General features: G+C 38.5%; 1 protein-coding gene across 3 annotated transcripts in view; it reads left to right on the top strand.

Moving 5' to 3' along the window:
• Positions 1 to 6,292, top strand: part of FLVCR1 (feline leukemia virus subgroup C cellular receptor 1) — a 33,530-nt gene extending 27,238 nt beyond the window's left edge. The window contains exons 9-11 of one of the 3 annotated variants that reach the window (XR_004058951.1): positions 4,429 to 4,496; positions 4,663 to 4,818; positions 5,059 to 6,292. Coding sequence is in view for 1 of the 3 variants with exons in the window: in XM_010372938.2 (XP_010371240.1) it covers positions 4,429 to 4,496; positions 4,663 to 4,737 (143 nt within the window). In the remaining 2 variants the exon portion in view is untranslated. Of the gene's footprint in view, positions 1 to 4,428; positions 4,497 to 4,662; positions 4,863 to 5,058 lie in introns of those variants that run through there. The other 2 variants (XR_004058952.1, XM_010372938.2) reach the window with 2 other exon arrangements.
• Positions 6,293 to 12,604: the final 6,312 nt, after the last annotated feature.

Here is a 12,604-nt window from a genome sequence, read left to right as displayed (position 1 = left end):
TCTTGGGTCACACCTGAACTACTCTAATACTAATGATAGCTAATGAACTAAAAAAAAAATTGCAAAATATCTCATAATGTTTTTAAAAAATTTATGAGTTTGTGTTGGGCCACATTTAAAACTGTCCTGGGCCACATATGGCCTGCAGACCACAGATTGAACAAGCTTATACTACACCATTTCATATAAAGGAATTGAGCATTCATGGATTTTGGTATCTGAGGCGGGGTGTTGGAATCAGTCCCTTGCAGATACCAAGAGAGATTGTGCTTCTTTGATCTGGTTATAACTTAGTTGGAGGACAGAATCTATCAGAAAGATGTGAATCAGAATTTCTTCTACTGTTTGTTGAATACCTGATCATTCTTTGTGAAACCTTCAATATGAAATCTCACCAGTGATAAAGATTTTGGATATACACAACTACCTAAGGTTGCTCACTCATTATTATATGAATGATAGGAACCTGAGCATTCATTCATTAAGCTAAAAGAAAGTGAGTGCAGTCTGTTTCCTCAAAGAAAAGCATCTTATCACAAGGGAGTTTTTCCCCCATCCAATTAGTATAATAAAACATACAAAACTGTGAAATATGTAATATATTAACAATATATTAAATAAATATGTAATATTTAACTATTGTTCTTTCATAAGTAATTCCATGTTGGTTCTTAATTTCCAGGCAAGTACTATATCTTATCTAAGACTATTACTATTGGCTGGACGTGGTAGCTCACGCTTATATTCCCAGCACTTTGGGAGGCTGAGACAGGCGGATCATTTGAGGTCAGGAGTTCGAGACCAGCCTGACCAACATAGTGAAACCTCGTGTCTACTAAAAATACAAAAAAATTCAGCCAGGTGTGGGGGCACACACCTGTAATCTCAGCTACCTGGGAGGCTGAGGCAGAAGAATTGCTTGAACCTGGGAGATGGAGGTTGCAGTGAGTGAAGATCACACCACTGCACTCCAGCCTGCACAACAAAGGCGAGACTCTGTCTCAAAAAAAAGTATTATTGTTATACCAAAGAAGGGAGCAGTTTTGTAATCCCCTTTCAAATTACTTTTACAAGAGATTCATGAATTCTAATTCAAACAAATCAAGTCTTGAAAATTAAGAAGTGAGAATAAATCTTTAAAATTAGTTTTACATTGATGCTTTTACCATCTCAAATGCTAATTAATTTCTCTCATATGTTGAGTATTTTACTACAGAGCTTTGTTATTATTGTATCTGTTACGGTCGTCTGTGATAGTGATCTTTGGTGTTACTATTGTAATTGTTTGGGGACATCATGAACTACACCCATAAAAGATGGTGAACTTAATAAAGGTTTTGTGTGTTCTGACTGCTCCACTGACCAGCCATTCCCGTATCTCTTTTCCCCTTGTTGGGCTTCCCTATTCTCTGAAGCACAACAATATTGGCATCAGGGTCCTGATTAATACCCCTGAATTAATACCCCTACAATGGCTTCTAAATGTTTAAGCGAAAGGAAGAATAGTAAATCTCTCATCTTAAATCAGAAGCTAAAAATGATTAAGCTTAGTGAGGAAGTCATGTCAAAAGCCCAGAGAGCCCAAAAGCTAGGCCTTTTGCACCAAACAATTAGCCAAGTTGCTAATGCAAAGGAAAAATTATTAAGGGAAATTAAGAATGCTACTCCATTGAACACACAAATGATAAAGCACAACATCCTTATTGATACGGAGAAAGTTTGAGTGGTCTTGTTAGAAGATCATACCAGCCACAGCATCCCCGGAAACCAAAGCCTAATCTAGAGCAAGGCCCTAACTGTCCAATTCTGTGAAAGCTGAAAGAGGTGAGAAAGTTGCAGAAGAAAAGCTGGAAGCTAGCAGAGGTCAGTTCATGAGGTAAGGAAAGAAGTTGTCTTTATAACATAAAACTGCAAGGCGAAGCAGCAAGTGCTGATGTAGATGCTGAAATAAATTATCCAGAAGATCTAGCTAAGATTGTTGATGAAGGTGGCTACAATAAACAAATTTTCCATGTAGATGAAACAGGCTTATATTGGAAGAAGATGCCTTCTAGGACTACCATAGCTATAGAGGAGGAATCAATGTCTGGCTTCAAAGGACAAGCTGACTCTCCTGTGAGGGGTTGATGCAGCTGGTGACTTTAAATGGAAACTAATGCTTGTTGACCATTCTGAAAATCCTAGGGCCCTTAAGAATTAGGCTAAATTTGCTCTGCCTAAGCTCTATCAATGGAACAATGAACCTGAAACCTGTAGTTGATAGTACATCTGTTAATAGCATGGTTTGCTGAATATTTTAAACCCATTGTTGAAGCCTGCTACTCAGAAAAACATTCCTTTCAAAATAGTACTGCTCTTTGACGAATTCACCTGTTTACCCAAGAGCTCTGATGAAGATGTACAAGGAGATCAATGTTGTTTTCATGCCTGGAAATACAGCATCCCTTCTGCAGCCCATGGATCAAGCAGTAGTTTCAACTTTCAAGTCTTGTTCTTTAAGAAATACATTTCAAAAGGCTGTAGCTGCCAGAAATAATTATTCCTCTCTTGGATCTGGGCAAAGTAAATTGAGAACTTTCTGGAAAGGATGCACCATCCTAGATGCCATTAAGAACATTCTTGATTCATGGGAGGAGGTCAAACTATCAACATTAACAGGAGTTTGGAGGAAGTTAATTCCATTCTCATGGATGATTTTGAGGGGTTCAAGACTTCAGTGGAGGAAATAGCTGCAGATGTGGTGGGAATAACAAGAGAACTGGAATTAGAAGTGGAATATGAAGAGGTAACTGAATTGCTGCATCTCATGGTAAAACTTGAACAAATGAAGGGTTGCTTCTTATGGATAAGCAAAGAAAGTGTTTTCTTGAGTTGGAATCTACTAGTAAAGATGCTGTAAATGTTGAAATGACAACAAAGGATTTAGAATATTATATAAACTTAGTTGATGAAGCAGTGGCAGGGTTTGAGAAAATTGACTCCTATTTTGAGGAAGTTTTGTGGGTAAAATGTTATCAAAAAAGTATTGCACACAGAGAGATCTTTCGTGAAAGGAAGAGTTGATTAATATGGCAAACTTCGTCACTGTCTTACTTTAAGAAATTGTCACAGCCACTCCCACCTTTTAGCAGCCACCACCCTGATCTGTCAGCAGTCATCACCATCAAGGCAAGACCCTCCACCAGCAAAAAGAGAACTTGCAGAAGGCTTGGATAATAATTAGCATTTTTTAGCAGTAAAGTGTTTTTTGTTTTGTTTTGTTTTAGATGGAGTTTCGCTCTTGTTGCCCAGGCTGGAGTGGAATAGTGCCATCCCAGCTCACTGCAACCTCTGCCTCCTGGGTTCAAGTGATTCTCCTGCCTCAGCCTCCTGAATAGCTGGGATTACAGATGCCCACCACCATACCGGCTAATTTTTGTATTTTTAGTAGAGATGGGGGTTTCACTATGTTGATTAGGCTGGTCTCGAACTCCTGACCTCAGGTGATCCTCCTGCCTTGGCCTCCCAAAGTGCTAGGATTACAGGCATGAGCCACCGTGCCTGGCCAGTGAAGTGTTTTTAAATTAAGGCATGTAGATGGATTTTTTTAAAGACATAATGCTATTGCAAACTTTAAATAGACTACAGTATAGTATAAATATAACTTTTTATGCCCTGGAAAACCAAAAAATTTGTGCAGTTTCGTGATCTCGGCTCACTGCAAACTGCATCTCCCAGGTTCAAGCGATTCTCCTGCCTCAGCCTCCCTAGTTGCTGGGACTACAGGCACGTGCTGCCATGTCCAGCTAACTTTTTGTTTTTAGTAGAGATGGGGTTTCACTCTCCTGACCTTGTGATCCACCCACCTCGGCCTCCCAGTGCTGGGATTACAGGCGTGAGCCACCGTGCCCAGCAATATTCACTCTTTTGTGGTGATCTGGAGCTGAACCCACAATATCTCTGAGATATACCTGCATTCCCTTCTGCCTAGAATGTCTTCCTCTCCTCTTGTCTGCTTGACAAGTTATTACTCAGTTTTTTCCAGTATCAAATATGTCTTCTCTGGAAAACCTTCTCTAATTTCCTTTGGCTGACATAGACTTTTTTGCTCCCCCTTCCCCACCATACCTTGCAATTATCATACACTGTTATACTTGTTTACATGTCAAAGTTTCCCTAGATTGGAGAGTCCTTTCAAAAAAAGAATTACTTTTTATTTTTGTATCATTGGTTGCTAGCATTCCCGTGTTTGTTCAATAATGAATGACTTACTAATTGTTAACAACTTTAGAGAGGTACTATTATTTTTCAGGCTATTGGGATGCTATTAAATATCATGACACTACAGTGTATTAAATTTGACAATACCAAGAAAGACTTTGAGCTGCTTTTAAAAAAAATCTTCACATAACAGTTTATAGTAACTCCATTGATGCCTCTCTGTTTCAGCATTAATCAAGTCGGATCTGCGAAGACACAACATAAATATAGGAATTACAAATGTTGATGTTAAAGCTGTAAGTAATGAATATTTTTATGATTATACTGTTGAGAAATATGTATAGAATAAATGTAAAACCATGTTTTTTTATTTAGCTATTTTTCCCCCAAGTCAACTGTTGATCTGTTATAATAGGATATGCCAGATGCTATACATTTTTAATCTTCTGATTATTTTTATAGGTACCAGCTGACAGTCCCACAGACCAAGAATCAAAAACGGTTATGTTGTCCACGCAGTCAGAATCAGCAATTTGAAGAGAAAGGAAAAGTTACTATCCTGTAGTAATTGGGGAAAATGTGATCATCCTTGGAGAGAGATATGAGCACCAAGACTGGGTTTGTATGTGGTGGGGGGAGAGACACACTTACTTGAAAATTACCATATGAACTCTAAATGCGTAATTATTATTTTGCTTAATTGTTAATTTAAGGGAAATTTTCTTAAAATTCTTCTGTTTACATCATGTTAACACTATTGTTTATCTAATCAGTGTCCAGTTTTTAGTCTTATATTGTATCTGAAAGTAAGCTTCTTGACATTTGCTTTTTAAAAGTCGATGTTTTTCTTTTTTGTAGAAAATGGAAGCTTAGAAGACTTTTTAAAGTGATAATATGGGGTGTTCAGTCCCCATAAGATATAATTGTTCATGCAGTTTATATATTAAAATATCCAATGGAACTAAATGTACAATATATTCCTAATTGGCTGCCTTTTCACTGTGCTGACCAACTGTTCAAGCCACTTCATATGAGTACAACATACCAACATGACACTACTCACCCACAAAGGACAGCATTGGGATCAGGCTTTCAGATGACCTCTACGATTTTTCCCATTTATTGTACTCTTGTTACACATGCAGTCAATGGCTACAAAAACTATTCTGTGTACAGATTCTACCCAGACTTTGGTATTAGAATTATGTTCTCATTAAGGAGCCTGGTTATAGGCTCGTTCTGTCTTGAGTTCTTTTCTGTGCTGCCTTTCTATCATGGATAAATGCTAACACTGTATTTTTTTCATTCCAACTTGAGATAGTTTTGTACCCATTGCCTTTTTTTTATTTTAAACTTGCTTCTTTTTTTTTCCTGATGTGTAACTTTCTAGTAAGACAATTTCATCATATATGTTACTGGCTATTTCATGATTTCTTGTATCACATCCTATATTTTGCTTTGAAGATTCCTGAAATAAGGAAATCTGTAATAACTTCAGATAGTCTACATGTCTCCATTTAGTGGAGATCTCTTGAATGCTGTTTGAATTCTGCAGTATCATTTTTATGACCATTCTCCTTTGAGGAATACTATTCCCAGGTACATGCTCCATCAGTGTGCCAGGGAGTGGATTCTTTTCTTCACTGCAGCGTCATCACACTGTTGGAGTTGTCTGCTCTTTTACATGCTCAGGTAGGGAAAATAGGACCAAATATATTTCCACAGTGCCTACCACTGTGTCATGTTTACAGTGAGAGGTTAAGTACTGTTGATGTCCTGACTCTGAGCTCATGGGGAGTATCTTTATAGTAATGACATTTGATCAGCCATAGAATTTACATTATGTTCATATGCACCCAAAAAAGCTAGTCAGGTAATGAATACCCTTGAAGTGAATAGCAGTTTTGATTTAGGCAGTGTGTTAGGCCATCCTTGCATTGCTATAAAGAAATACTTGGGCCAGGCGTGGTGGCTCACGCGTATAATCCCAGCACTTTGGGAGACCGAAGTGGGTGGATCACCTGAGGTCAGGAGTTCAAGACCAGCCTGGCCAACATGGTAAAAACCCATCTCTACTAAAAAAAAAAAGTGAATAAAATAAAATAAACCAGGCGCTGTGGCTGTGGCTCATGCCTGTAATCCCAGCACTTTAGGAAGCCGAGGCAGGTGGATCACGAGGTCAAGAGTTCAAAACCAGCCTGGCCAAGATGATGAAACCCTGTCTCTACTAAAAATACAAAAATTAGCCGGGCGCAGTGGCAAGCGCCTGTAATCCCAGCTGCTCGGGAGGCTGAGGCAGGAGAATCACTTGAATGCGGGTGGCAGAGGTTGCAGTGAGCTGAAATCACGCCACTGCACTCCAGCCTGGGAGATAAGGTGAGACTGTCTCAAATAAATAAATAATACCTGAGGTTTAGCACAAGCACGATGGCTTACACCTATAATCTCAGCACTTTGGGAGGCTGAGGTGGGTGGATTACTTGAGGTCAGGAGTTGAAGACCAGTCTGGCCAACATGGTGAAACCCCATCGCTACTAAAAATACACACACACACACACACAAATTAGCCGGGCATGGTGGCACACGCCTGTAGTCCCACCTTGGGAAGCTGAGGCATGAGAATTGCCTGAACCTGGAAGGCGGAGGCCACAGTGGGCTGAGATTGCACCTCTGTATTCCAGCCTGGGTGACAGAGCAAGACTCTGTTTCAGGAAAGAAAGAGCAGAAATACTTTAGACCGTGTAATTTACAAATAAAAAAGGTTTAAGTAGCTTACGGTTCTGCAGGCTGTGTAAGCATGGCACCAGTGTCTGCTCGGCTTCTGGGGAGCCCTCAGGGAGATTTACTCATGGTGGAAGGCTAAGTGGGAGCAGAGATGTCACACGGCGAAGCAGGAGCTAGAGAGCAGGGAGGTGCCATACACCTTCAAACAACCAGATTTTGTGAAAACTCACTCACTACTGCAAGAATAGCACCAAGCCATGAGGGATTCACTCCCAGGACCCAAACACCTTCCATTAGGGCCACCCTGCAACATTGAGGATTACATTTCAACATGAGATTGGAGGGACAAGTATCCCAACTATATCAGGCAGAATATATGCATTGATATATATTGAAATTATAACATTCTTTATAATCAAGTTACTGTAAATTATGTAGAATCTGACCCTGGGGAATGTGTTACCTTAAGAATTTGACTAAGAATCAGGAACTCTGTGTCCATGTCCTGAATGTGTTTCTGTACGTTCCTATAACTCTGGACAAGTCGTTAAACCTCTCTGGGCAGTATTTTCCTCATCCATGAAATGGATGTGTTCAGTTTGATCTCAAAGATCTTTTCAAAATATTAAATGCTGTTAATCATGGAATAGACCAAATTATTATATCACAGGAACTTGAATCCAGCCTGAGAAAAATTCCCTGGACAACAGTCAGTTGAGGGTAACTCAAGCAGAGTATGTCCAATCATTACTTCTTTTGACATTTACGTTACAGGTAAAAACAGCCAAAAATATATGTTAAGGTCTCTCCCCAAATAATTGTTTTTGTTTTTAAACTATCAATGTTGTTTAAACTAATCATGTACTTGAGTTCCTGAGGTTTTGAACAAATTACAAATGAAATTTAGAATACTTTATTTCTGAAAAGCATATACATATATGTTTGTGTATTTTTCCTTGTTAGAAAGGAGGTGAAATATGTGACAGAATGCAAAATGAATTGATAATTTTTCTGTATTTTGAGTGAAAGTTGTCTGTAATATATCAAACAAGAATTATAATTCTACAGTAATGTGTGACTTAATGACAGCTATATTCTGAGAAATTTGACGTTAGGTGATTTCATCATTGTGTGAACATCATGAAGTGTACTTACACAAACCTAGGTGGTAGAGCCTACTACATACCTAGGCTATATGGCAAAGCCTGTCACTTCTAGGCTACAAACCTGTATAGCATGTTCATGTATTGAATACCTTAGGCAATTGTAACACAATGGTATTTGTATAATCTAAACACAGAACAGATAATACATTGTGCTACAATGTAACAATGGCTGTGGCATCACTAGGTGATAGGAATTTTTCAGCTCCATTATAATCTTATAGGATCTCTGTCATATGTGGTCCATTGTTGAGTGAAACATCATTATGTGGCACATGACTGTGTGTCATATTTTCAGAAAATGGAATAGGTAATCATCACTTGTGTGAATGTTAATCAAATGATTTAGGAAAGAAACTGGATGTTTTAAAAGCTGTTGCATTTATTATAAATGTCACAAATACAACTCTTGCCTATTGAGAATGTTGGAGAGATGTCTGTAAAAAAATTTATATGTAAAAATGTGTCTGTATGCAATAGTTTGAAAAATGCCTGTGTCATAAGTCATTACTCATGTTCTAATTTTTGCTCTTTGTACTGTTTATCTGTATGCTTGTTCTTCAATATTTCAGACTCAAAATAAATTTATTTTTTTATGTTAATTTGCTATGACTTTTTGAAAAATTCTGATGCTTAGGTTCACATGGGGAGTTTAAAGGGATTACAAAATTTCAGAATGGGAATGAGGGAATGAGGTAGTGCATGGAACATAAAATAGGGAAACAAAGTCTACCAGGGTCAGGGCTAAAATAGATACTAAAATATTTTATTCCTTTAAAAGTAACTTTAGAGAGTGATGTTAGCACGATGGCAGAATAGGAGCTTTGTATCATCATTCTTCCACAGAAGCATTGATTTTTACCAGTACTTTCAGATGATAGTTCTTTTGTAGGAATCCAGAAGTCCAATGTAGAAGTTCCAGCACACCCTTGGAGCAGAAATATCTGAGAATAAATGCATTAAAGAAAGGAAAAAGAACATTTTCACTTTATCTGCATCACTCCTCCTTGAAGTTAGCACAGCTTAGTGGCAAGAGAGACTCCCCTCAGTCCACGATTTCTCCCAAAGGAGAAGGTGATGGCATAGTGCGTGAGTGCTCAGCCCCTAGCTGTGTGAGATGCTGCCTAAGAACCCTACCTCTTTCTTGCCCCAATTAAAATACTGAGGTGATTGGCATAGCTAAGTGTTGGGAAAGGCTGGGAGGAGGGAAGAAAGGCTCTGAAACATGCTCAGCACTCCACAGACTCCATCAGGAAGCATACCCACCAGCCACTGGGATGCCTTGCATATGGACCTCCCACATGACCTCTGGCCACCCCAAATGCTCTGTGCACCTCACCCCCATCTCCGTGAGGCTGGCTTCCCAAGCATGCCACATTGGATGGCAACTGCAAGCATCAAATATAGAGACAGATGGCTTGATTGTGGAACTGGAGCAAGGTACACAAACTTGAGTACTTAAGGGCACCACCCTAGGGGAAACAAATAGTAGGCTGTCAGGACCTGGCCTGGCTTTGTGGGATTGAGAGAAGGTATATAACTTCTAAGAATCCCCTGCTGCAAGTGGGAACGGGTTGTGGAGCAGGTGAATCCACAGGAAAGGTAGGAGAGACCCTCAGAATTCCTAGCCAGGCAGATTGATGAAGGCATTTCTCTCCTGAAGCTAGTCAATTAAGACTGGAAGAAGTGATTTTCTTCAAATGCAAGGATAGAAATGGAAGACTTCAAGAAAACAAACAAAAAATGGAAACATGATATCACCTAAGGAGCACAATAATATTACAGTAACAAATCCAAAGAAATTGAGATCTATGAATTGCTTGACAATAAATTTAAATTGTTTTAAGAAAATTCACTGAGCTGTAAGAGAACTGATACACAGCTCTATGAAATCAGAAAAACAATGCATGAACAAAATGGAAGTTCAGCAAAGAGATAGAAATAAAAAACAAATTCTGCTGCTGAAGAATACAATCAGAAAGGAAAAATGCAATAGTCAGCAGCAGATTTGATCAAGCAGAAGAAAGAATCTGAATTCCAAGATAGGTCATTTGAAAATATCCAGCTAGAGGAGAGAAAAAGAATGAAAGGATTAAAGAGAGCTTATGAGATTTATGAAACAACATTAAGAAGCTAACATTTGCATTATGGAAATAATTAAGGAGAAGAGAAAGAAGGAGCAGAAAGCTTATTTAATAAAAAATGGCTGAAAGCTTCTCAAATGTGGGAGACACACAGACATTAAGGTATATGACGCTCAAAGGTCTGCAATGTGGTTCAACCCAAAAAAGACTTTGCCAAGACACATTGCACTCAAACAGTCAAAAGTAAAAGAATTAAAATTTCCCCCCCCTTTTTTTTTCTCTTTTTTGAGACAGAGTCTCACTCTTGTCCCCAGGCTGGAGTGCAGTGGCATGATCTTGGCTCACTGCAACCACCTCCTCCGAGGCTCAAGCAATTCTCATGCCTTAGCCTCCCAAGTAGCTGGGATTACAGGCATGCACCACCATGCCTGGCTAATTTTTTGGTATTTTTAATAGAGATAAGATTTCACCATGTTGGCCAGGCTGGTCTCAAACTCCCAGCCTCAAGTGATCCACCTGCCTTGGCCTCTCAAAGTGCTGGGATTACAGATATGAGCCACTGTGCCCAGCCAAAAATCAAAGAGAATTTTTATTTATTTATTTTTATTTTTTAATTTTTTTGATTTTTAACAGCTTTATGAAGATATAATTCACATACCATACAATTTACCTATTTAAAGCGTATGTTAATTTTATACTTTTTAAAAACTTTGTTTATAGTATAGTCACAGATGTATGCAACCATTACCACAGTCAACTTCAGAGCATTTTCATCACTTCAAAAAGAAATCCCTTACCCCATAGCTATCACTCCCCTATGCCTTCATCTACCACCTCATTGATTCCTCAAGGATCTAGAACTAGAAATACCATTTGACCCAGCCATCCCACTACTGGGAATATACCCAAAGGATTATAAATCATGCTGCTATAAAGACACATGTACACATATGTTTATTGTGGCCCTATTCATAATAGCAAAGACTTGGAACCAACCCAAATGTCCATCAATGATAGGCTGGATTAAGAAAATACGGCACATATACACCATGGAATACTATGCAGCCATAAAAAAGGATGAGTTCATGTCCTTTGTAGGGAGATGGTTGAAGCCGGAAACCATCATTCTGAGCAAACTATTGCAAGGACAGAAAACCAAACACTGCATGTTCTTACTCAGAGGTAGGAATTGAACAATGAGAACACTTGGACACATGGTGGGAAACATCACACACTGGGGCCTGTCATGGAGTTAGGGGGAGGGGAGAGGGATAGTATTAGGAGATATACCTAATGTAAATGACAAATTAATGAGTGCAGCACACCAACATGGCACATGCATACATATGTAACAAACCTGCACGTTGTGCACATGTACCCTAGAACTTAAAGTATAATTTTAAAAAATATATATAAATAAAAATTTATATATTGAAAAAAATATATAAATAAAAATTTTTAAAATAGACAAATGTATAGAGATCAAAGAGAATTTTTAATGCAGCACAAGGAAAAAGAAGCTTATCACATACAAGGGAGACCCCTTGTATTTCTCAGCAGGAACCTTGCAGGCCAAGAAAGAGTAGGATGATATATTCAAAATGCTGAAATTTAAAAAAAAATAGGGTCAGGCATGGTGGCTCACACCTGTAATCCCAGCACTTTGGGAGGCCGAGGTGGGCAGATCACAAGGTCAGGAGATCGAGACCATCCTGGCTAACAGAGTGAAACCCTGTCTCTACTAAAAAATACAAAAAATTAGCTGAATGTGGTGGCGGGTGCCTGTAGTCCCAGCTACTAGGGAGGCTGAGGCAGGAGAATGGTGTGAACCTGGGAGGTGGAGCTTTCAGTGAGCCAAGATCGTGCCACTGCACTCCAGCCTGGGTGACAGAGCAAGACTCCATCTCAAAAAAAATAAATTAATTAAATAAGATAAAAATAACAACAACAACAAAAAACTGCTAACCAAGAATACATTACCTGATAAATCTGTCCTTAAGAAAAGGAAAGATTAACTTTCCCAGACAAACAAAAACTGAGGGAGTTAAATCAACACCAGACCTACCTTGCGAGAAATGCTAAATGGAGTTCTTCAAGCGGAAAGAAAAGTATGCTAATTCTAATGCTAATATGAAAACATAAAAAGATATAAAACTCTCTGCTAAAGATACATATATAGTCAAAATCAGAATATTCTAATATTGCAGTGGTTATGTGTAAATCATTTTAACTCATGTATAGGCTAAAAGACAAAAATATTAAAAATAACTAGCTTTGGTAATTCATTAATTGATACACAATATAAAAGGATGAGTATTGTGACAGCAAAAGCATAAAATGGGGGCATACAAAAGTGTAGAGTTTTTGTATGTGAACAAAGTTAAGTTGTTATCAGCTTAAAATAGACAATAAGATGTTTATGTAAGCCTATTT

The sequence above is a fragment of the Rhinopithecus roxellana genome, chromosome 8, assembly GCF_007565055.1.
Source record: "Rhinopithecus roxellana isolate Shanxi Qingling chromosome 8, ASM756505v1, whole genome shotgun sequence".
NCBI classification, from domain to species: Eukaryota; Metazoa; Chordata; class Mammalia; order Primates; family Cercopithecidae; genus Rhinopithecus; species Rhinopithecus roxellana.
Note: the sequence above shows the minus strand (reverse complement) of the source record. Positions and strands in the feature narration are given on the sequence as shown.